This window comes from Tubulanus polymorphus, chromosome 9, assembly GCF_964204645.1.
Source record: "Tubulanus polymorphus chromosome 9, tnTubPoly1.2, whole genome shotgun sequence".
Classification (NCBI taxonomy): Eukaryota; Metazoa; Nemertea; class Palaeonemertea; order Tubulaniformes; family Tubulanidae; genus Tubulanus; species Tubulanus polymorphus.
In genome coordinates this window covers 11,091,792-11,116,408 of record NC_134033.1, presented here as the reverse complement: position 1 = coordinate 11,116,408, position 24,617 = coordinate 11,091,792, and the positions used below count along the sequence as shown (strand labels likewise).

Genomic DNA, 24,617 nt, shown 5'->3' with positions numbered 1-24,617 from the left:
AAAACATTCAAAATGTCAGGTTTCAGGTTGGTTTTCTTGGTCGGTTTTAAGACTATTTGGATAGATCATCTACATCTCTCGGAATACTCAAATTTTGAGCTAAAATGGTCAATATGGGACAGAGTAATTCCACGGTTAGGTTTTTTACATTTAATTCATTTCGAATATTAACTCATTAACTCCATGAGTGACTGCCAAAATACAGCGCTCTGCGCTAAAGTTGGGTATATGACAGTATTTGTAAGTTGTCTTCTCTTTATTTCGCTATGTATCGGTCATATCTGATACGGTCATCAACTTTATATTGGGGATTGTTGGCACGATTTTGAACTTGTGATTGATTCGAACCCGATGCGGGTATAAATCAACGACCGTACAGTGGCGCCATTCATAGTTGCGGCGGCTTTTGGAACTATTCTTATAGGCTTATCTAACTACGATTTTGGAGACAAATTCAGCAGTAAACGCGGCGATTAACGCGATGTTTACACCGTACAGTCATTCTGGATTCTGTAAGTTTATCTCACAAGTGAAAAATGCATCAAGATTCATTGAATTCGCTGCAAAACGAGAACAAACCGACAAACATCACCTGTGAAGTTAAATTCAAGTAAATTATATTGTGACATTTTGCGTTTGTTTTCACTTTCAGATAATGTTCCAGTGAGTAAATGTTTTCTGGGCACGGTTGTTTTAACATCGTTCGCGTTGAGCGTTCCTTTCAACAATTACAGACATTTATTTATCTATAGTTATGAAGGAATATTCGAAAGATTGGAGGTGAGTTCTCTATCTAGTAAAAGTTCTTCATTCTTTTTGGCACTAGTGCTTTCATATTGTCTACAGTCATATCTTATCTAAGCTTATCGTACCTGTGTTTCATAAACCAGGTTGTATAAGGCTGATTTGACTTATTAAGTAGGAAACGTAAATGTAAAACATTCTACATTTATGTATTTATATTTATTCAATATCTTTGATTTTTGTCATATGATTTATTCGTAACAAATTGTCTTGTTTCAGCTATGGAGAATATTAACGAGTAAAATAGCGTTTTTAGATACAAAAGATTTGATTTGTGGCGGTCTGCTTATTTATTACTTCCGAATATTTGAACGAAGATATGGATCCTGTAAATTTGCGGTAAGTAACCAGCCACCTTTAGATGTGGAGGCTTAGAGAAATTCAGAGACCCTAGAAAATTACTATTTACACCCTAAGGTGGACGATGTTTTATTTTCGGGTTTGCAAGTCAGTTAGCACCAAAAGATGCACAGGGGCTCGTATCAGAGTTGTAGGTAATGTAAAAACGATAATCTGTTAATCCAACGTATATAGTATATGTAAAATAACAAGGGGGCTAACGACGCTCACAAACTACTCAACTTCAGTCGCTCACTATTTAGTTATTTCTCGTCCGATTTCTATAATCCAGGCATGATATGAAAGCCAATAGCTTCCTGCTTCTAACGAAACTAATCCCGTTAACTTCCGATGAATAGTTCGTGAATTATATGTCTTTGAACGCGAAATTCAGACCGAAATCGCCTGGACCGAAAATGCTATGGATTAACATTGATAATATATATATTGGATTAACAGATTATCGTTTTTACATTACCTACAACTCTGAAACGAGCCCATGTGAAAAGATGCAACCAAGAGCTAGAGGAAGGGTATAACTCCATGATTTAACATATATGCAGCATCGCAACGATAACTTACAGCATTTTGCCATATAAAGTGTGACTATGTTTCATTTTCCGGTTTGCAAGTCAGGAAACAAACTTAGTCGTAACCGAGAGATGGATCCGAGAACTAGATGAAGGGTGTTACTCCATGATAAGATAAACGAACAACTCATGAACTGCTCATTCCATATGTACCGGCACGTTCACTTAGATCCAGTTCTTGCAATCTTCTAACGACGTATCGCTACCGTCTTAAAACATTTGGTGGACGTAGCTTCCAATGTATTGCTCCAACTCTGTGGAACTCTCTCGACGCGAATATACGGAATATAACTGAAATCAACACTTTCAAACAGAGAGTAAAACATTCGCTTTTCTGCAAAGCCTATGCTCTCTGAATTCAGCACCACTACCATACAAAGCGCTGGTGAACATTATTATTAGTGAAACAGGCGCTATATAAATGTGACATTATTATTATTATTATTATTATTATTATTATTATGATAACTGAACAGCATTCTGCAGTCTGTCTTCGGGTCGATATGCAGTTTTCAGAAGTTGTAATTTGTTTATTTTGTTGTGATTTCAGTCATATTTATTGGCGACTTGTACAGTATCTACAGTGTTAGAATTATCATCGTTAGCAGTTTTATATCGATTCAGAGATGTTATAAATATAGATACTTTACCATCAGGACCGTAAGTATTCGATCTACACTCAAACTCACATAATCAAAAAGCTTTCAATCAAATCCAATTGAATCCTACTTGATACATCATTCTGGTTTTCACTTGCGACATTGAAATATTAGTCTCTAGGTAGTGACACTTAATGTTTCTAAGCTCAGTAATTTGTAATGATTTTTTCCAGGTATGGTTTATTGTTCCCGATGTTTGTACCATTTTTCTGTGATATGCCGCGAGTTGCTATGACGCACATTTGGGGAATTCCCGTTACTGGGAAATCCTTCATGTATATATTAGGTTTACAGGTAAAATAAAGTGATTCTTGCGCGGGATATTGATTCGTTTATTGCTGTAGCTGGTATCTACAGCCTATATCTTATTGTTTCGTTACAGATCACTAGCACTTCTACAGAGTCGATACTTGTTGGAATTTGTGGAATTGTAAGTAACTAATTGTGGAATCGTGTTATTATTGCAACATTAAAAAGTGGAAAGACCATCAGTTATGAATTAACTGGCGCAGTGGGTGGGACAAAAGTGGCACGACCGGAACTACGAAATATTTAATATCACAGCTAGCATGTTAAAAAGGTCATTCATTAAAGCCGTATTGCAAAATATTGCTCATTTTCAAAAGTACGCAATTTTAAGCGTTATGTATGTCCTGGGAAATCTGGTTTGAACAGCTAGTTGTTAACTTGCAGATGAAAGTAAAATTACCAATATTTTGACGGAAGTTCATTTATTTGTAGGTGTCTGGTTTATTGTATAGAGTGAATTTCCTAAAGATTCAGCATTGGTTACGCGTTCCGATGTGTCTCGCTCGAGTCGCTTCGAAAACCATCGGCAAATTGTTATCGTCGCCGGCGCCCTCTAATCCGGTACCGATGGGAGCTACGCTAGAAATTCAACGCCAGCAACAAATGGAACATCTAGAACAACAGTTGACGTTACAACGAGCGCGAGAATATAGAAACCGCGGTCGTGTTGTACATGTGAGTAGAAATATTCCAGTCGACAGTGTGTAACGCATAGTGTAATAGTTCCTGGGGCCAGTTGCACAGTCGTGACTTAAGTCCAAAAGTGGTCTTAAATCTTAAGACTGGTCTTAAGTTGTTAGATCGACTATAGAACTAAGTTGGTCTTACACTGGTCTTAAGTCTAAGCCATGACTATGCAACCGGCCCCCTGGGCCCAACTTCGTAAAACAAGATTAAACCTTCAGCACCTCGGAAAATTGTGTCTGTTTTACCCCTAGACTTCTAGAATTTTGCTTTGTCAGGTGTTTGAAATATATCTGTGTATACATTCTGTGTGTCAAGTCAAGTTTATTTAACACAATAGGTAATCCAGTTATTATGGAGAGTTTTGAAGACGCTTCAATGTATCGTCTTGATATTTGGTTTGTACAGGTATCTGCCCTAGTCACATCTTGAGCCCAGAAACTATCCTACAGTACTTAGTTGCATTAAAGCATGCAAATATTTTCACATGAGTTTGAACCACATGTGAGCGAGTTTAGAATCGGGGATATCGTTAACATGTAGAATGTAGAACATTGTAGAATGCCTGTAAAAATAATCCGGAAGGGTAAATTCGAAGGCGCTATATTTTATTTTAAATTAATGCCAAAAATGAGTACAATTGTCATAGCGACCTGACACTACAGATTGATGAAAGATTCGTTTTAGAATTTTAGAAAATACGAATTGATTTTCTTTTAAAATGAATTATTTCAAAATATATTCAGCTTCTAGGCCAGTAGTTCGTCGACCTTGGTCTGTAAAGCTGTAAGCGCTTCTTTCACTGGATCGTCTTTGGCCAGATTTTCAATATCATGCGTTTCGCCGAGGTGATACACGACCCAATCGATATCAGCAGCGACTCGTTCGTCGAACGTCATTAACCAGCGCGGTTTGTGTCGAGGATGTCGTTTCATTTCGGCGCCTAACCCCTCCTCCTCGGCGCACATCGTCATGACGACCACGCTGGCGATTAAAGCGATCAACATCAAATATTTCATGGTGATTTCGATCTGGAAAAAAAATGCTCGAGAAAATATCATTTTGTTTCTTAGTAAATTCTACCTTGAGTTGGGTTCCTTGAAGGTCCTGAACAGTTTTGAAACGGGAATGGATCAATTCAAGGCCTTGAATGTGCTATGAAATCCTAAAATCATTGTCATTGTCTGTGAATGGCATCAGTTATTAGTTATCATCTGCAGATCCAAGTTCACTGTAACAGCTCTTAAAATCTACTTATTATAAAAAAATGCCTGGAAAGTGTAGATTTCAGGATTCCTGTCGATTATATATAAGCCTTCGAATCGAAGTTAAAAAAGTCCTTGAAAGTCATTTAATGAGATTGGTCAGGGACACTATGAACCCTGCCTCGAGATGGTGTCAAATAGCGAGTAAGAGTTCGTGAAATACAGTAGACTCTGTCTCTTACTGCGGTTAAGTAAAAACCAGTATCTGAAAATGAGAACAAGGTTGTAAAATCAACTTACTGTTTTTACTGTTCACGTGGTAAGAAGTACGTAGCAGAATGAGTTCTGTCTCTACTCACAGAAGGTACCGAGACTGTCGAAATCTTCCATGTTATATTCACTTTCGAATCCATAAATCTTCGTCGTAGAATACAATTTTTCTAATAATTTGAGATGTTTTTCATTAAACTCGTGGGGGTCTTGCTGATCCTTAGATTAGTGCTTTATATTCCGGATATAACCGTTTGTTTTGATGTTGTTCCGTTTATTAAAAAGTTGGTCGTTATGATAATGCTTTTATTATTTCTGGTATTATCTTAATGATCGTCTTTTTAATAAAACGTACAATATGAAACCTTAGATAATAAAACTAAAGATTCTCATGTATTTATTTATTGTATCAAATTTACCACATGTTTTATATGACTATGTGATTATCACTTATTTTCTATTTTCTGTTACCTCTAACTTGGGGTAGGCATCCCAAGACCTCAGATGGGTTTTTCGATCAGTCAATTTTTACGCAATTGGCGGCCATCTTAGTTTTATCAGTCTTCGTGTGTAGAATGTCTAAAAGGTCATTGATTACTGTATTTGTTCACTAGAGGGCGTTGAGTATTGATTTGTCAGATTTTCAAGCATTTCACCAAGTGGGCATGGTGCTCTGGGTCCCTAGTTCGTTTAGCTGGCCACATGAGGCCCACGTCCAAACGACTTTTTAGCGGACGAGCACGCCGGTCCGGTTGAAGAACTTTTATACGTTCCCTGCGACTGCTGGTTCTAGGTGAACCTCTGATTTTAGGTGAACCGCTGTTCCTAGGCGAACCTCTTTATGAATTTGATTTGTTTTCTTTCTGATTTGTAGAACAATGGAATAGGTTTATTTGGACATCAGAATGAAGAGCAGCCTTCGCCCCCTCCACCAGAACATGCAGTAAGTTCAGACTTTTCACTTCAATTGATGACGTCATAGGGGGACTTCACCGAGACAGCCCTCTTCTGGTATAGTCTATATAATTGATGATGTCATAGGGGGTCTAGACAACCCTCTTCTGATAAGGTTTATAGATAATTGATGACGTCATAGGGGGACTTCACTGAGACAGCCCTCTTCTGGCATGGTCTATATAATTGATGTCATAGGGGGACTAGACAACCCTCTTCTAATAAGGTTTATAGATAATTGATAATGTCATAGGGGGAACAGACAGCCCTCTTCTTGCTGCTTTCGGGAATATTCCAGTTGATGGAACAATGTTATTTTATCGTAGGTACAATTATTAGTCGATATGGGATTCCCGCGTGATAGCGTTCTGAACGCTTTAACGATGACTCACAACGATATGAACACCGCCATGAACTTATTACTGCAGGAGGCTACTTAACGACATCCACCACGAGATGGTTAGCGTCTCGTCATTGTCCGGTTTACAATACATAGGTTTCGTACGTCGGAGAGCAGCTGTTTTTAAATAAATCGATCAATCGAACAAAGTAAGATTGGAAACAACATCACTCGCTGCGAGTTTCTCAAGGTCGTCATACAATCAATAATCTGGCACGTTAAAATTGATGTTGTATACACAGTTAGGAAATCGAGTGCTGGGATATCGCGAGTGCTGGGATATTGAGACCGGGTACCAAACAAACTCATCATTGTTTCATTTGTTGAATAATGTCATTAGTAACTTACTATTATTTCGATTAGTCTCAGTGGTGCGTTAAAAAAACCTCTTCTGTTTAATGCCCGTGTTCGCAACAAGACATAAACCTGATTTGCACAAGAACATACCGCCAAAAACCGCTTAATCCGGGTTTTGGTCTAATCCAGACATCAATTACAGTCCATTTGTTCATTAATATACAAGAAAATGACTTTGAATCTGGATTTCCCGTAAACCGGATGAATTTTGTTGATCCAAATTTAGCAGATTCGACTGTATTTGGTTTTATCTGAGACTGATAGATTACAATTTACAATGTTTCGTAGATTTATTTCTCTGAATGTGTGAGTAATGATGTCTAGCTATTTTATTGCGTTTCAATAAAAATCTAATTATGTTTTACTATATATTATGTGTCGTCTTATTTTGGGATTAACTGGAGACACTTTCTGACCTAGTGTTGGCCTGTTTAATAAATGCAGAAACCCTAGTGTTGGCCGGAGAATAAACACAGAAACCCTAGTGTTGGCCTGTTTAATAAACCCACCATCAACTCCTAAGGAAGACTCGACTGACGACGACAGTAACACAACAACACATAATCAATATAATTTTATTTAAATATGCAAAATCAATAAATGTTGGAATTTGATATAACGATGTCATCATAATCACATAATTTGAATGATCCAATCGCAGCAATCCAAATAAATCGGGAACGCTGATTGGTCAATTTCTATTCAACTAGCTGAACTATTATTATCTGTTGTATTATGACCACTCGTTTCTACGGTAACGCCGCTGCTATTAGCCAATCGGAAGCTACCCCGCGCTTTCTGCGATAACAACGCCGTGCGTAGCTGTATATCTTTATTGTCCTCGTCGTCGCGGAGACCGCTTAGCAACCCGTCGAAACTGTGACACGATTCATCGCTTTGGATGCTGCTTAAAGATGTCCGATCACAGATTTCAGCATCGTCGTCCTCCTGTTGTTGTTGCTCAGTCGCGGAGGAGGAAGAGGGTGGCTCCATCATCCTGAAATCGTCCGTATTACATTTAAACAATTTCGTACTGACCTCGAACTCGTTCAGCGTCGTCGTCGTCGGTTGTTGCGTTTCAGCCACGGTCGCCATTTTCGCGCCGTTATTCCACGTTTTAAAACTATTCCCATTCGAGTTCGTCGGTAAATTATCACAGTTATTAAAGTCGTCGTCATGGTCGTTAGATTGATTAGTCACGTGACTCGTCGTTATTCCGTCTGTCGTCTCGTTAATCGTTAAACGTCTAACGAGCGTTTCGTAATATTCTTCCATTTCGCGTTCTTTATGATCTACGCTACTATCGCGACTACTATCGCCATCTATTGCCACCGGACGCGGAATCTCTCGACGTCCGTCTGCCGGCGGTGTAGGTGGCGCCGTCGTCGTCGTTTCCGGAATCGTTTCAGCAGCTGGCGGTAAATCCGACGATTTCTCGGAAATGGTTTTTTTACGTCCCGCCTCCTGGAATAGGATCTCTTCGAATGAACTGTTGCCGCGAATGCGAGGCCGATCGGCGGCCTCGTTGTGAGGTGACGTACCCGGCGAGACGTTGTTAGTCGATGGATTCAAACTCATAACCGTAGCTCGGTACTGATCACTAGAAATAAATAAACGACAGCGAATCAGTTCAATAGGGGGACTGAGGGAGGGGAAGGGGTTAGATTCAACAGGGGAGGGGGTTTGGATATCAATTTGAGGGATATGAAACAAGGACAAGTTCATGAAACAAGGTGATAGTGGACGGGGGAGCTAAAAATGTCACCAAGCTGCAGCCTGGTCTACTGAAATATGTACAGCACATTACAAACACCCTGTCTGAACCTGGCCTTAGATTTTTACTGAAATGTTAAGGAAATTAAAGCACAGAAAGCCAAGTAACTTTGACTATAAGCGAACCTCCCTCGCCGCAGCTGGACCCTGGTTGAATTCATACTTACAATTTTACTCCCAGTCGTAATTCCAAAAGGCTTTTCACATTCTGCAAGGTCAAACGAAGGTCGTGCGTCCCCAGACCGCAATAGTTCCGCAACTAAAAACGAGACAAAATTTCAACGCGTATTCAACTTGAAATGCTCTACAGCCACCTGTGGTGAGGATCTAACTTACTTGCGCGATGTTTTTATTTAACAGATATACAGCGTAATTAAACTGGAATTTTTCCTTTCCTTTACTGTACAAGGGAAAACTGAAAATATATAGATGAAATCAGCTTGAATTTCCCGTTACTGTCACTGGTAAGTAAGACTGAAACTGGTAATGCCTAAAACTAGAGCTGCAGTCCACTTGTGTGAAACGCTTAACCCATTAGCACCGAGTCAGCCCCTGACTCTGCTACACACAAATGGTTATGGTTATAGTGGGATTCGAACCCAATAGCTTATGATAAACTAAACACAAAGTGTCGGAATTCCATATAGAAATAAATTCTCAAGTATTCCCCGGTATGTGTCCGTGCTTTAACGTCACACACTAAATTCTTCTGTCCTAACAACGGTAACCGAGTATTGATAACTTACTCTCGGTCTTTATCGGCGAGTTTATCGTGAATATGATCTCTGATTTTCGATCTCGACGCCAAATGTTCCATCGAGTATCGCAGCGGTACGTCCAACACCTGACTGATCATCAACACCAGGTGGCACGTGTAACCGAGCGCAACCGCTATGCGGATTTCATCGTGACCTAAAATAGAAACACGTTTTTCAGTGTCTTTGTTTTGACCGTACAATCAGGCCAGGTCCGCATTTGCTCTTGGCATTTGCCAAACTCAAAAGATACATTTCAGAGTACTGCGGTCAGGTAAGTGATAGTAAAAAATGTTATTTTGAAAGTAGTATTCAGAGTCATTTTATTCTTAACCCTCCAAATTCTATACCAGTATTTATTAACAGCTCAGTTCTCAAGGAAGATAACAGGGCATCATTAAAAAGGCAGAAAATTTTAAATCACTTAATAACTCAGAAATAACGAATGCCATAGCCGAAGGCGCGAAGTAATGACGGGGGTCTTGGGGTCCACCCCCAGAAAATTTTGATTTTTCACATCGTCTCAGATCGTCGTTTATCAGCAGTTTTATCGTTAAAATTTCACTCAAGAGAATCAAACAACATCGTCTGATGTTTTACTGTTAACACACTGCTAGTTCCAAGATGAGTCAAGATGCTCATCATCTATCCATTTGCATAAGAAAAACAATGTAGGCGGCGGCACATTACGGGCCGCAAAAGCCATTTTTCAGCACTACACGCGAGCAACACTCGGTAAAAAAATCAATAATGTAGAAACATATATCCACAGACACACGGTCGGGCAACGGATAGATAAAACTTAGTCAACAACTAGGGGTCCAGGGACACCATGCCCACTTGGGAAGTGGTTCCAAATGCTCAACAATCTAACAATTTCAATATTCAACGCCCCCTGGTGACCATATACAGAATCCAATGACCTTGAAACTCACCACTATCATAGAACATGTCAGCAGCTACGATTTTGTAATTGATTGTGATAACAAAATATGCCTCGTTACCACTTTAATATGGAAATACTAAGTTATTCTACTATTCAACGCCCCCTGGTGATTCAAAACCCAATGACCTTGAAACTCACCACATAGAACATGTCACGAACTATTACTTTGTAATTGATCATGGTAACAAAATATGCCTAGGTACCAATATAATAAGGAAATACTAAGTTATTCTACTATTCAACGCCCCCTGGTGACCATATAGAATAACTTATGGCCTTAAAACTTGCCACAATCATAGATGATGTCATGAGCTACAACTTTGCAATTGATTGTGGTTACAAAATATGCATTGATACGAATATAATATAGAAATACTAAGATATTGCATTATTCAACGCCCCCCGGTGGCCATATACAAAAACCAATGACCTTGAAACTCACCACAATCATAGAACACGTTATGAGCTACAACTTTCTAAATGATTGTGGTAACAAAATACGCTTAGGTATCAATATAATGTGGAAAAACTTTTTCCCACTTACGAATGAGTACTGCTGACACCAAGATGGCCGCCAATTGCGTCATAATTGGCTGATGAAAAATACCTGTCTCAGGTATAAAACATCCCTTTCCAAAGAATACCCATCACAAATTGCAATGAGAAATGATAAACCAGTAGGAAGCTACAGGACTCAGAATTTGGGCCAAAATTCACATTTTTGGGCACTAAAAAGGTCATAGGACGGCCATCTTGAGTCCGATCGACCCAATTTTTGTTATGCTGATGGGCCCTGGGGGAATTCACATATATCCGAAAGATCAAGGTAATTGATTCAAAGCGTCTTCAAAATTTCCCTCAAAAAGTTCAAAAATGTGTAAAAAGTGCTGATTTTGGCGAACTACAATGGCTGCCAGTCGGCCATCTTGAATCTGACAGGGCCAGTTTTTGGGCTGAAGATGTGTCTAGGGTAGATACATGTGTAACCCAAATATCAAGACATTACCTTGAAGCGTCTTCAAAACTTCCCAAAATAACTGGATTCCGTCTAAAGTCCCAAGTGGGCTAAAAATGATCGCATTTAAAAATAGATCGGGAAACGCTTTTATGGTCATACCAATCTATCCTTAAGATGCCATTATCCTCACCACCCCACCCCACATTTTTTTCAACGGATTTGCATCAATCTGAGAAATGATAAAAATTGATTGAAAAGGCGAAAATCCGCCGCACGGCGGAAAATTATCAACCCTGGTTCTCAACGATGAACGCACCCTGGAAATCCTCCGAGTTCGGCAAATGAACGCCGCAGATCGTGAACTTGTTTTCGGAAACTTCTTCGATCGGATAAATTAAAGCCAGTTCGGAAATGAGTTGTTTCTGTCGCAGGAATAGTTGCGTGTTCGCGTGGATGAATTCTTGACGTAATTGCGAGGAATGTTTCATTTTTTCGTGCAGACGAAATTCGTCTTTTACCAACGTTTCGTGTTTATTGCGTAATCCGATATCTGTAAACAAGAAACATACAAGAAAAAATTACATTCGTGTGACCACCACGAATACTTCATTCGATAACAAACCCCGAAATGTAAACTCCCAGAAAATGAATAGTTTATGAAGTTAGATTTAACACTCAATGTTCACTTTAACACCAACATTTTTATGAGAACAAATTGATGCCAAAATTAACTCGATACTATGAAATACCATTCATCATAACGCATATTTTTCTTGGTCCCAGCCGTGGCTTTTTAGCGGACTTCAAGCGTACTTACTCCTTTGATGATTGGCCGATAAATGTTGATCATGCAAAGCTTTCTCTTGTTGTAACTTGGCAGTTTGCCAGTCTAATTCTTTACGTGCGTTGTTCACGCGAAGGTCGGACATCTCTTGCACAGCTAACTAGAAACGTAAATATCTCCAGTAAAATCATGTTAGGTAGTTTTTGCGCTCTTGCCAAAACAAGCATCAGTTTTTCTTATATGTTTCTTGCTTGTTTTTCATTTTCAGCGTTAAATTGAACGGCTACAAGTAATTTACCTTTCTAGACCGAGTTTGAGACAGTAAAAGGTGATCTTCGATCGAAGATTTCGTCTTATTTATGGAAGATTGCGTTTGCTTAACAGCTCTGAGCACCGTCATTATCCTAAATAACGGCGAAGAAAGAAATCGGAAAAAGAATAACAATAACAATAAGCACCGTCATTATCCTAAATAACAAAGAAAGAAATCGGAAAAAGAATAACAATAACAATAATAATAATAAGAATAACAATAATTGAATACACTGATTTGAGTGTTTTTATGGGGATCCGATTGAGAGAGTAGTGAGTTATACCTCGATAATGAATTAGTGTCGTAAGAATTTCTGACTAGATTCGCTTCAACGGGAAAAATCTGACGATCTTCCGCCAATAAATTCATCTGAAAAACATTTTTTTCAGTATAATCTGAACTGATTTCGAGTCGTTTCGATGATTCAAAAAGAAGACAGCTCGATGCATTGTACGGACGTACCTCCGATTCTGGACATCCGAACCAACTATCGAACAAGCCGAATATAAGTGAATTCTGTTTATGTTTTATACTGTCGAGCTGCAACTAGAAAACGTTGGAAAAATACTCATTGTGATATTCGCACCAAAACAGCAATGTTTTCTATTCCTTATTCCTGAAGATGACTATTAGGATATAGTTGAAACGCTGAATAAACTACATTGGCTTCAGTTGCATTTTCAGACTGTTCTTTTGTTATTATTGTAGGATTCTCTCTGCAGCAATGTTCCCTATTCATTCTCCATCCCTTAACCCTTTCAGTGCGTCTACACCGCAGTGCGGTGTATAAATCAGTGATGGATTTTGCTAGTACACCGCACTGCGGTGTATTGATGTAATTAGTAATTTGTAATTATCTCTATTGAAAAATGGCAGCAAGTGTCAAACATAGTGAAATACTAGAATTTAGAATTTTCAAATTTTCTCCAGCACTATAGGGTATTAATTAGTCAGCACTGAAAGGGTTAACTGATAGTCTTAAAGGAGGTTTCGATTTCTGTTTAAACACATCTATCTCTTTTCAGCAGCCCTGGTGCACGTATTAAATTCAAGATCAATTGATTACCTGATTGCCTAGTAAAACCAGCCCGGTGAGGTCGACAGACCATTCTAGAACTAATTTTAAAAGCTTCTCCGGTCCGGCCCAAACACGAATAACGAACGCTGTTTCAAATTGTGTTAAGAAAACGGGAGATAAATGAAAACGATCGCTCGACTGAATATAGGCTATAGTCGTTTCATTATTTTGGAGACAATATTTTCACAGGGTCCCTACGTATCAGTCATTCCAGAATTAAAGGAATTTTCAAGGGGTTTTCAAGGAGAAAATTTCAAATTAAGAGGGGTGTATGCATCACTTTCATATAACAATTATTGTTAAGTATTAATTATCTAAGTAAACCATTTAATTGGGTGGAATCTGTGTGTAGGCCTGACTACGCCTGAATTTGAGGCTTTGAAAACCTAAAAATTTTCTAATTGCCAATTTCTCAAAATTCAAGGATATTCAAGGACCTCGAAAATATTTATGGTTTAGAACGCTGAGTTTTCAAGGAATCAAGGAGTTGTAGGGACCCTGTTTCAGCGGTTTCAAAGGATACAAGTTAAACCTACGAACGATCCATCGAGAATGTGACATAAATCAAAGCTACGCCAAGTAGGATTCTGAAAATATAGTGAACACACGGAATATGTTATATACCGGGTTCACGCTATCAGGCACAGATGATTGAGAAAATAAATGATTTTTACCATTGATCCTTTGATCGATTCACTTCTATAGAATTCTACAAAGTAACAGCGGAATGAATATTATAATGTAATCTACAGCAGTTCAACGATGAAACGATGGATGAACCTGAGTTAACTGCTGATACCATGATTACAATGCAATTTTAATTGTCACTATGTCATCATTCTTTAATACACATTAACTTCTGAAGAAGTGCCCCATCAGTTTTTGATTGCTATTGATTACTTTCAGTTTTTAATGCTGACAAGTATAAACCATTTTGCATGCTCAAATTTGCCAAGAAATCTCTGTAGTCACTAAAATCGTCTTTTTCAATATTTTCTCAACAAATTTGGCAATCTTTTCAGGCAAAGCTGTATGCACTAAGGAAACCATAAACTTCGGCACACAAATAACGCGTTCATGGCTTTGAATTTGACGAATCAATCTATATTTAAAGGCATGGTTTTATAGGCCTTTATTGTACTAACTTTAACTGGAGCCCCCTATTAAAACACAGAACGGTAGCGCTCTATAAAACCATGCCATGCGACCCAACATTTTCCTCCGCACAGAAGCTTCTGAAACCTTGCGTGAAATTTTTACCTTTTGATTTTTCATCGAGATGCAGCGTGAAATATGAAATGATCTCGGAAACATCGGTGATATTCGTTCCGCTTAAAACTAAATTCCGCGCCGATATATTCTTCAAATGCCTCAAACGTCTCTGAAATGTGATTTAAAAATACCAAAAAATGATGGGTCCTCCTTATAACCGAGATGACGTAATTTACCGACATGAACCGAGATCAACCGAGATGACATGAAATATAACATATTTATTTATTCCTTATCCATTTTAAAACTTGAAATTATGTTATATCAGTAATAAATACCTTCTAGAGTCATATTTTACATATTTTTCGGGATATTTTGTAAAAAAAATTTTGACTTCAAATACGTAATCTCGGTTAGCAATAAAACTTAATTGAATTTGATTGATCGACGATATCATTAAGTTAAAAGTTATTTTTCTACAAAAATATCCGACAAAATATGTAAAATTTGACTCCAGCAGGCATTTATCACTGATATAATATGATTTCAATTGTAAAAATCGATAAGGAATAAATAAATATGTTATATTTCATGTCATCTCGGTTGATCTCGGTAAAATACGTCATCTCGGTAAGGCCAAATAAAAAAAATTAGTTGTTTATCGTCCCCGCCTGACCCTACGAAAAATACCCGACCCAATCTTTTTTTTTTTATCGTGTTCTATTTTGGTTCCAATCGAAAATATTTGCCATAGCTACCGTTTCATGTCGATTGTAGGACAGTATAGCAGCAAACAAAACGATTTATCGATCGACGAAGTACGTTCACTGAATAACAAATTGAAGTCAATATTCGGTTATGGAGCGTACACAGTGTGGATTTCCGGTTGTGGAGCATATTTAGAGCGATTTTAAAATCTAAGTTAATAAAATTCTATGAATTGAATTGTATTTGTATTGCTTGTGGCGCCACACTTCCAGTCGATGGAAAACATGCTTTATTTTATCAACCGTATATCATTTACAACACTCGATCTAAAATAAAAAATAAAAAAAAACCGCCCGGCCGACCCAAGCTTTTTGAAAAAAAGGACGATAAACAACTAATTTTTTTTATTTGGCCTAATAAGGATGACCGAAAAATGATACCAGCCATTCGAGGTGACAGCAAACCCAGTACCTTGTGAAACAGGACTCGGTTCTGGCCGCAACCTCAACACATTGTTCTATCAGACCAATGGATACCGGCAATACTATTGCAGTGACATGGATGCGAGGATTTAGCAATTTCTTTTAACGGCGCTAACGCCAACAGAAACTGAGGAGGGCTGCAGCTGGGAATTTTTTGGCCTACTTAACTTACTTAGAATAATGCTTTATTGGGTAAAATATCCAGTTCCAAAGTGATCGGTGTAGGGCTAAGCGTACTGCTAGCCTAGTAGGTAACTGTTAGTGTAGAACCTGTGTTCTCCTGCCTCGCTCTCTGCAGCTTCATCCGAGCGAGGCGACTCCGACTTACATCTTTTTTTTTGACAGGTCAGACAGCCTTGTTTTTGTAATGCCGGGTTTGATTGAAGAACAGTTTAATGAAGTCAGTGCTGTTGATATGTCTACTCACCTGTCTCGTAGGTAACGCTAACAGTCGTTGCCGATCCGTCCAAACATTCAGCGCAGCCATTATCACTTCAACTTTCACTATTTTGCCTCTGCTGAAGTAGTTTTACGACGACGACGACAGGAAGGAGTTGTTGAACGTCCACCATTTTGTACTGGTCACGTGATTTTTAATCCTCGGCACACACTAACCCTAATTTACGGATACGGCTATTTTGTAGACTGGTTACCTGTCCCATTGAAGATTAGAGACCGGTAACCGGTCTAAAGGCGCATTTGTTTGAAATCGGTTTGTGAACGGTTAGCGCCAGCGCCAAGCAGCTATTCAAATTTAAAAACAGCTTTTTATCGGTTTTGTGAAAATATCCGATCGTGAAACTAAACTGACTACCACTCGAGGTGTATGCGACTGCATGAAAGCCTATCGTAAAGTCATTTTCATATTTCATATTCAGTGTTTTGACGGTTTTCTGGATCAGAATACTATCGGCAAAATTGGTTTACATTCGAGCCTTTGTTGTTCCAGTGGAGTAAACACGGGACCCGACGACATAGGCCTGCCTATATATACATTCAGCATATGTATCAAACAAACTTGATAGAAAACTGACAGTAACTAAATAAAATGAATATCCACTGCTTTAATGCTCAAAAATAAAACCCGCAATCAATGGCGAATGTTCTAAGATGTTCAATGTTCCTACGGCCGTAGTTTCTGTCATTTCTAAAGAAACCATTTTAACACCTTGAGATTTTGAATAATTTTAGAATCTCCCTACATCATACACTGACGTACGTAAATTCATCTTTTGCAAAAATCACCTAGGCGCCCGTGGGCAAATAGTTTGGAATATCGAATATATAAGACTGACTATCATGATGAGGAATCTACCCGCGGATTTTCAGTGTAATCATCTGTTATTATACGACGGTGAGTTTATCGATCTGTTTAAACCGGTGTTGGATGCTTCCTAGCCAATTCAGACATGACATCAGATAGAAAACAAGCGTCCAAACGACACGATGGATGAGAACAGCATCAAAATCATAACCGCTAGAGTGGTGCAGCTTGTAACCCGTTATGAAATGTTCGTAGTGTTTGTGACGAAGAGTTGATGGCCTCCTTACGTAACGTAAGCCGTGATGAGGCTTGCTCCATGCAGTACGACGAATGGTCCGGTCGTTTCTATATCAATATATTCATTCTAACACCGATTATGGTCGCCGGATGGGTGATGAACTCATTAATAGTAGCTGTGTTTACCGAGTTGAAATCATCTCACCCTTCTATACACTTGTTAAAATGTCTCGCTTTGGCCGATATTGGTTATCTGATCGGTCATTTTCTGGCTGATACTTTGAGGTATTTGTTATTTTACATAAATTACGGCGATAAAGTTTTCATCGACCCTTTCAACATCTATCCGGGAATGTTCGCGTACGGAACTTACATAATACGCATAGCGTTCATGTTTCAGCGCAACTGGTTGACGGTTCTCATTCAGACCGAACGTTTCTTGACGATTTTGTACCCGCTAAAAGCCAGTCAATGGTGGACGAAAAAACGCATGAATCGTATAATCGCCGGGGCTACCGTTCTGTTCTTCATCTGGCCTATATATTTCCCATTCACCCTTAAGATAGAAGATTATATAGATCCTTGCCATGGCCCGAATAATCGGCTCGTATTCAAATATCCAAAAATATATCTGTTATGCAATAAACTATTAGATCCAGTTTTTAGATTGATACTTCCTTGCGCAATAATTCTCGTTGTCAATACGGCCCTTATCGTAACATTGTACGTGAAATTTAGACAACGAAAAAAATTAGGCGCCCAGCAACAAACATTGAAAGGAGATTCTAAGGCGACTCGAATGGTTATTTCGATGAGTATAACGTTTCTCGTTTTAGAAATCCCGGCAACATTTTCTAAGGTACGTTCATACGCTTTGCCGAATGCAATAATCTGGGAGTTAGCGATGGACATTGCGTACGTCACCAGCGATATCGATTCATGCGTAAATTTCATATTGTATTGCGTCGTTAATAGACAGTTTTATGAAACATTGAGGAAACTTACGTGCCGTAAAAGCGTTAAATAAATGGTATAACAAATTATACAATCCGCAAAATAAATAGTCGATTGGCGATTTGAAACGGAAAACATATATCTACGAACTAGCTATAACGGTATCTTGTATTAAAATGTTGTTACTATGCATGAAGGCATGTTACACGCGGAACACACGCAATATGGAGAATAAGGGTCTCCCCCGATAACGCGGGATTTCTTAGATTAAAATATCCCCTGGCAAATCTGATTTGATTTTCACTAAAATCGTATTTATCCTGGCAATATGAATATATGTCAGATTTATATCAACGTTTGATCCAACATTGCCAGACTTACTGAGAGTTCGTATACTGAATTATAGATAAGCCTCAGGTGCTACTCGCTTCCACGTACGAGTAGCCAGGAAAAATGGCCCATGATAAAATGGCAAGAGATAAAATGGCCCGGGATAAAATAGCCAAGCAAAATTGATGAGAATTGGAGATGAAACCAGCAGCGGCAATGTTGATATCGATATTGATCTTTAAATCTAATGCTATACTATCATATATTCTATCATGAAGCATGCATATTATACAGTTTGAGTTAAACAGATAAAATACATATAATGAATAAATAGAAATCGGGATACAAAACGGGCTGATCGAGCTGAATCTATCTGTGAGGGTTCACAGAGTTGGTTGAAGTGTGATCGATCCATGTAAATAGATCGCCCAGACTCACCTAGTCATGGGAATTCGAAACCACTTTTACACTGAAACTGCAAACATTCGATATGAAATTATGGAAAATGAATATCATCAAAATGGAATATGATATCTTATTGTCGTGGATGGTAATCGATGTTAAATGGACGTTGAACTGAGATGTTTATAATGTCTGGTGGATAGTACGAGGAAAGAATTTCGATTAAAAAAAGTCTAATCTAAATTTATAATGATTGACCCTAGTTTGACAGAGTAGTCATATGCGAAATGCTGCGAGATAATCTCGTTGTTCAGTACAATACAGATAACAGCCTAGCCGACCTCAGACCTCAGCTTCAGACTAGAAGAAAATACCAGCTTGTCACCAAGATTCTACCATCAATTCAACAAAAAGTTCTTTAATACCCAGCACATGTTATCTCGTGAACCAATAGACAGATTACGATTTAACTTGGTCATATGGATTAATTAACACTCGATGCCATTTTAGATTAGTTCATATTCCTTTTCGACTTAGAGGCGGTACAGTAACATGCTTGTTTTAAGCACCGGTTACTAATGAAACATAAGTTCGAATGTGGCTTTATAAAACGAAGCGCTTGAAACGTATGCATTTTACTTATTGAAATTCTACATAAATATCATGACTGTATAAAACTGATGGATCGATTTGTGCCACTTAAAATTGGGTTCAAATTACCATCGTTCGAAAAACTTGGTATATTATATTGAGTGTCGATATCATACATCATAACGCACTGTCTGCAGCAACAGGAGAGGTTCAAACACACAGCTCTACGAAAGCTCTACGAAACACGTAAGAATAATAATAATCTCTCTATCAATCATTTCTTATACACATATCTATATCTACAATGATGGATTATTCAATACGTGGCGCAAGATGATAATTTTTCAATTTTCAAGCTCATTCTTAAGAACCATACGTAAACAAGCATCAGTTTTGATTTGCGGATTTCAATGAATATCATGTTGCTATCAATGAACCATGATTGAAAGTTAACTGAATACGATTATTTCTAGGCAACATGTTCAAATTTATTTTTCCACTTTATGGAGTATTTGTATCCATCTGGGCCTTGTCGGCAGCCGATGAAGAGAAGGAACTACAAATTAATGAGCTGGTGAGATCAATTCGAAATACTGGATGCTACGACAGAATCTGCCAAGGGGCTTTTAAATGAAGAGGGTCATCATCTCTAAGGAGTTATCGGGTGCTCGGTTCAGAAATGTTATTACACTTTTTACGCGTTCAGGCTTTCCAAACAATCGATAAATGATAGCATATCGAATAAATTTCATTTCACGGTATTTCTGTGGTCTCGATGTTTTTCAAGCACCTCTCCGGCTCTCTTTTTCATCAAATTATATTAGATCACCCAGTGGCCGCGCCGGTTTTTAAGTCGTTATAGCTCAGATAAGACCGACGGGCAGCGAATCGAAAAAGTTTGGAAATTAACATCCGCAATTTAACTTCGGTGACAATCATTGAACGCAAGCGATCGGAACTTTTTACTAGAAAAACAATAAACAATAAAATTGACGGATGAGTCAACCTGGACAAACAGGGACGCCACATAGAAGAAATTAAGATTTGGGATAAAACCTTGAAATTTGAAAAATACATTTAGAAACTTATGCACGGCCATCGGCATCTCGAATAACGAAAATGCTGTTATAACCGAAATCGCTAGTAAAACAGCTTGGTTGTCATTATTTATTTTTTGAGTGCTGATCTTTGAGCGCCGTTTAGAGGCCCGACGCAATGAAATTACTAGAATCATATTTGCAAGAGCTATACCAAAAAATGGTACTAATATTCCTAATATGTGTATCAGACCCATTGTTTTTGAAAGTCGGGCAGGAGGGCGCACCAAAACCCACAGGACTCCTCTAAACGGGCAAAAGACATTAGTTTGTTTAGTACCTCTACTAAAATAATGCCAGCCTTGAGTGCTGAGACTTATAATAACTATAAACAATAAACTTATGTTACAATTACGTTTAGTGCACAGTATTCTAGATTTTAAGGGAAAGAACACGACAGTCAATCGTTCTAAACTGATCAGCATCGTCAGTAGATTTCTAATCATTTTGGAAATATCTACTGCAGCACCTCCATGGCGTTGGAGAACTGGACCAATGAAATCACTGTTGTCAAAATAGTAAATGTCGTCGCCGAACTTAAGCAATCCGTTAAAATATGATCCAGACCTTGTAACGGCAGCGGCCAATAGAAACAGATTATCGGCTATTGTCAGCAGACGAAGAATGTAATACGTGGTAACTTCCGATTCGAAACGAAAGAGAACAAAATAAGTGCAAACATTGAGGAAAAATCCCGTCGTCCAAATCACGGGTAAACAGTAAACGTACACAATTCCGATGTTGACGTTTTGCTTGTTCAATCGACAATCTTTTTCAACTGTAGAATTTTCCCTCGACCAGTTTGATTCGTTTACGATCGTCGAAGTTGTTAGTACCATTACGAGTGGGAGAGAAAGGACACACCTCTGAGATGGTTAACTTACAGCGTAATGACATAATCAACAAGTTTTCAGAAGAATAACCGCTTTCGGTGCAAAATCCAATTATGTTTAATGAATTCCACTATCAGATTTACCAAAGGTAGTAAAGTTAATGAAGTTATCTATGCCGTAATATGGCTATTGAATCTCAGAACAATAATAAACGGAATATGATATGATATATTATGTTTGAATCGAAAAATGAATTACTAAGTTGCGATGATAAATTTACACACGTTTATCTTTGTTGAGGAAAATTGGTAAAACTTTCATACATTTTCACATAGTTTACCTTCCATGAGTAGCGCAACTCGAGCGCTCCATTTGATGCATGGACGTTGCCGAAATCACGGAGAAAGGATGGCTAGAATTCGACATAATCTTGATCCTAGAAATTGTGGAAAATTTATAACGAAAAAACGTACTAAGCATCAGATACGTATAACATCAGCGTGTGAGAATGACTACTCGATCTCCGGGTTACAGATCTCGTCTCAATCCGGCTACGGAGACCACACCATGTACTTTGGGTCCTTTGTGGGTGGTGATTGACTCGCAACCGAGAATTTGTTATTTCGAATCACCGGGATTTGTTGTTTCATTGCTCCCCAGAAATAAAGTCGCTTAGCCCCCAAAAACAAAACAATGATTAAGAAAATTACAAGAATTAATGCGGTTGACTAACAGATAATTATCAAATAGTTAGCAAACATATAGACGCACTTACAAACAAATACATATATACACATCGATAATAGAACTTCACCACGGGGTCCTGCTTGTCCAGTTACCATCTTGTGGTCAGGCGCGGATCCAGGGCCATTCGGTGACTGCAGCACAGTGAAAAAAGGGCACCAACTTTGAAAAGGGCCAGTATTAATGCCCAGCGAGCGAGTTTGAGTGCCATTTATTGGTATCATGCCACTTAATTTAACTACACATTCAATTTGCTTGTGCCTTTTTTAGATTTTTGGCAAAATTTGCCCTTTTTCGATAAGATTAATAGAGCAACAATAATGTTTCTTTTAGAATAGTGCCCTTTTGAGTAAAGGAAAATGCCTTAGATTGGCTTTTTTGATTTTGGACAATTTATTTTCATTCACATTTTGCTCTAGTCCTAGCAATTATTTTTTCATGGCGCAAAAATTGTGTGCCCTTTTATTTGGTTTTTTCCCGAAACAACAATTTTTCAAGGGCATTCGAAAACTGCGACTACCGCACGTGCTGCATGTGCGTTAGTCTGGATCCGCGCCTGGGGGTCGACCTTTAAGGTCATTTGCATCTCAATTTGACGCGAACTTGTCGCCTCAATTTCCTACTCGAGACGCAATACAAAATAAAATTTATACACGAATTAGAAAAAGTAAGAAGGTGTCCAAGTGATGCAAGTTGGGGCTGTTTGTTTTTTGGAATGAACTTACTCAAAGCCTTTTCAAGGCCTGAAGGGATTTCGAAAATCAAATACGACATGACGGCCATAAACGCTAAAATTGATGCTTGATGTTGTACGGCAGCTGATGAATCTTTAGTTGAAATTGCATTCCTATTTCTTGTTGCAATTAAAAGCGATCTTATTATTATAATATTCGCAATAACCATTATGAAAAAAGGCGAAAAGCTAATCAGACCTATGTGCATTAGCGCAGGGAAGTTCTTGTTTACGTGCGGTACGCTTATTGGACCGGATATCACGATTTCCTCCTCAATCGGACAAAATACTGTCTTATAGATGAGCGACTGATAGTATTGACGCCATGTACATTGCGTTAATGCACAAACAATGATAACTACTGTACAGGTTATTTTACAAACTCGGGTCGTCACGTAAACCCGAGCCCGAAACGGAGCAACAATAGCCACAGCCCGTTCTATACTTATCATTACCGTTATCCAGTTCCTCGTCATTTTAACAGTTGGATTTACCATGAAATGGATCAAATACGCTGCGATCTCGTAGTCCTCTCTCACGAATATTCCCGCTCCCAATCGCCACCACTCGTACAGATATCGAATCGGTCGGTTTACGGCCCAGACGATCAGGAAAATATTCTCCACGACGGCTAGAATCCGTAAAATAGTGAATGTCGGGACGTTTGAATTATAGGACGACAAAACGTGAATCGTTAATGAATTCAGAACTATTCCGATGATTGCGACTGGTAACATCGCATACACGTTAAACACCCATTTCACGTATGTAGCGTGGATAAATTTGCAGGTAGCATTCCCTGTCATATTAGCATGATAACAATTCACTTCGACAATTTCTCCAGCTGTCACTAATTATATCGATGTTACGTTTCGAATACCGTATATAATCGCTCATGATGTTTAAAGTTGTGGTATCTATCGCTTACGATAAAGTGATCGACTGCGTTCAGTTTTATGTAAAGCATGCAATATTCAGCCCAACTGCAGTGAGAAAAATATTAGAGATAGAATGTAAATAAACACGTGTTTTATATATATGTTTTACCAACATGATGTAGGTGATGTTAGAAGCGAGAACGGTGCGGTATTTCTGAAAAGCACAATCTCACAGTATTTGAAAAAAATGACATAAAAAGAACAGACAATTTCAGTTTAAGACTATAGGATCGAATGTATAATAATTAACTAATTAAATGAATAAACGTAGTAACCCTAGTGTTGGCCTGTTAAATAAACGCAGAAACCCTTGTGTTAGCCTGATTAATAAACGCAGAAACCCTAGTGTTGGCCTGGCGAATAAACGCAGTAACCCTAGTGTTGGCCTGGCGAATAAACGCAGAAATCCTAGTGTTGGCCTGGCGAATAAACGCAGTAACCCTAGTGTTGGCCTGTTTAATAAACGCAGAAATCCTAGTGTTGGCCTGGTGAATAAACGTAGTAACCGTAGTGTTGGCCTAGCGAATAAATGCAGAAACCCTAGTGTTGGCCTGTTTAATAAACGCAGTAACCCTAGTGTTGGCCTGTTCAATAAACGTAGTTACCCTAGTGTTGGCCTGTTTGATAAACGTAGTTACCCTAGTGTTGGCCTGTTTAATAAACGTAGTTACCCTAGTCTTGGCCTATTTAATAAATAACCGCAGTAACCCTAGTGTTGGCCTGTTTAATAAACGTAGTTACCCTAGTATTGGCCTGTTTAATAAACGTAGTTACCCTAGTGTTGGCCTGTTTATAAACGTAGTTTCCCTAGTGTTGGCCTGGTGAATAAAGTAAATTTAAGATTGTATTGAGTCTCGACGGTGCATGACATGTTTTCGAGCCGTAACGAGCACTGTGCGTGAGGAGGAATTTAG

The 24,617-nt window shown here is 38.5% G+C and overlaps 3 protein-coding genes across 4 annotated transcripts; 2 read left to right on the top strand and 1 right to left on the bottom strand.

The window, feature by feature from the left end:
- The first annotated feature begins 380 nt into the window (after positions 1-380).
- Positions 381-6,940, top strand: LOC141910835 (ubiquitin-associated domain-containing protein 2-like). The gene is made up of 9 exons (XM_074801678.1): positions 381-512; positions 653-780; positions 1,024-1,143; positions 2,284-2,393; positions 2,566-2,686; positions 2,775-2,822; positions 3,134-3,376; positions 5,735-5,803; positions 6,141-6,940. Exons 1-9 carry the CDS (start codon positions 482-484, stop codon positions 6,252-6,254), a joined length of 984 nt encoding a protein of 327 aa, XP_074657779.1. The 5' UTR covers positions 381-481; the 3' UTR covers positions 6,255-6,940.
- A 212-nt stretch (positions 6,941-7,152) lies between these two features.
- Positions 7,153-16,177, bottom strand: LOC141910770 (UV radiation resistance-associated gene protein-like). Of its 2 annotated transcripts, XM_074801560.1 has the most exons (14): positions 16,008-16,177; positions 14,439-14,559; positions 13,853-13,887; positions 13,702-13,765; positions 13,167-13,264; positions 12,563-12,646; positions 12,384-12,469; positions 12,086-12,191; positions 11,821-11,947; positions 11,320-11,553; positions 9,091-9,256; positions 8,681-8,759; positions 8,512-8,603; positions 7,154-8,171 (listed from the first exon to the last, which is right to left on the bottom strand). In XM_074801560.1, the coding sequence occupies exons 1-14, from the start codon at positions 16,065-16,067 to the stop codon at positions 7,274-7,276; spliced, it is 2,250 nt and encodes a 749-aa protein (XP_074657661.1). In that variant the 5' UTR covers positions 16,068-16,177; the 3' UTR covers positions 7,154-7,273. The 2 variants fall into 2 exon arrangements, with proteins under 2 accessions (XP_074657660.1, XP_074657661.1); XM_074801559.1 differs by having other exon boundaries at positions 7,153-8,171; positions 12,384-12,646.
- A 941-nt stretch (positions 16,178-17,118) lies between these two features.
- On the top strand, positions 17,119-18,108 carry LOC141910546 (sex peptide receptor-like). The gene has a single exon (XM_074801238.1). It carries the CDS (start codon positions 17,119-17,121, stop codon positions 18,106-18,108), a length of 990 nt encoding a protein of 329 aa, XP_074657339.1.
- Positions 18,109-24,617: the final 6,509 nt, after the last annotated feature.

What these genes read in the sequence shown, in the direction of transcription:
- LOC141910835 (XM_074801678.1), top strand. Translation starts at nt 482, where the DNA reads ATGTTTACACCGTACAGTCATTCTGGATTCT. An exon ending in TTGTTGGAATTTGTGGAATT is followed by an intron (nt 2,823 to 3,133) that starts GTAAGTAACTAA and finishes ATTTATTTGTAG; the next exon opens with GTGTCTGGTTTATTGTATAG. An exon ending in ACCGCGGTCGTGTTGTACAT is followed by an intron (nt 3,377 to 5,734) that starts GTGAGTAGAAAT and finishes TCTGATTTGTAG; the next exon opens with AACAATGGAATAGGTTTATT.
- LOC141910770 (XM_074801559.1), bottom strand. Translation starts at nt 16,067, where the DNA reads ATGGCTGCGCTGAATGTTTGGACGGATCGGCAACGACTGTTAGCGTTA. An exon ending in TAGCGTTACCTACGAGACAG is followed by an intron (nt 14,560 to 16,007) that starts GTGAGTAGACAT and finishes ATCACATTTCAG; the next exon opens with AGACGTTTGAGGCATTTGAA. An exon ending in GAACTCGGAGGATTTCCAGG is followed by an intron (nt 9,257 to 11,319) that starts GTGCGTTCATCG and finishes TTTCTATTTTAG; the next exon opens with GTCACGATGAAATCCGCATA.
- LOC141910546 (XM_074801238.1), top strand. Translation starts at nt 17,119, where the DNA reads ATGGCCTCCTTACGTAACGTAAGCCGTGATGAGGCTTGCTCCATGCAG.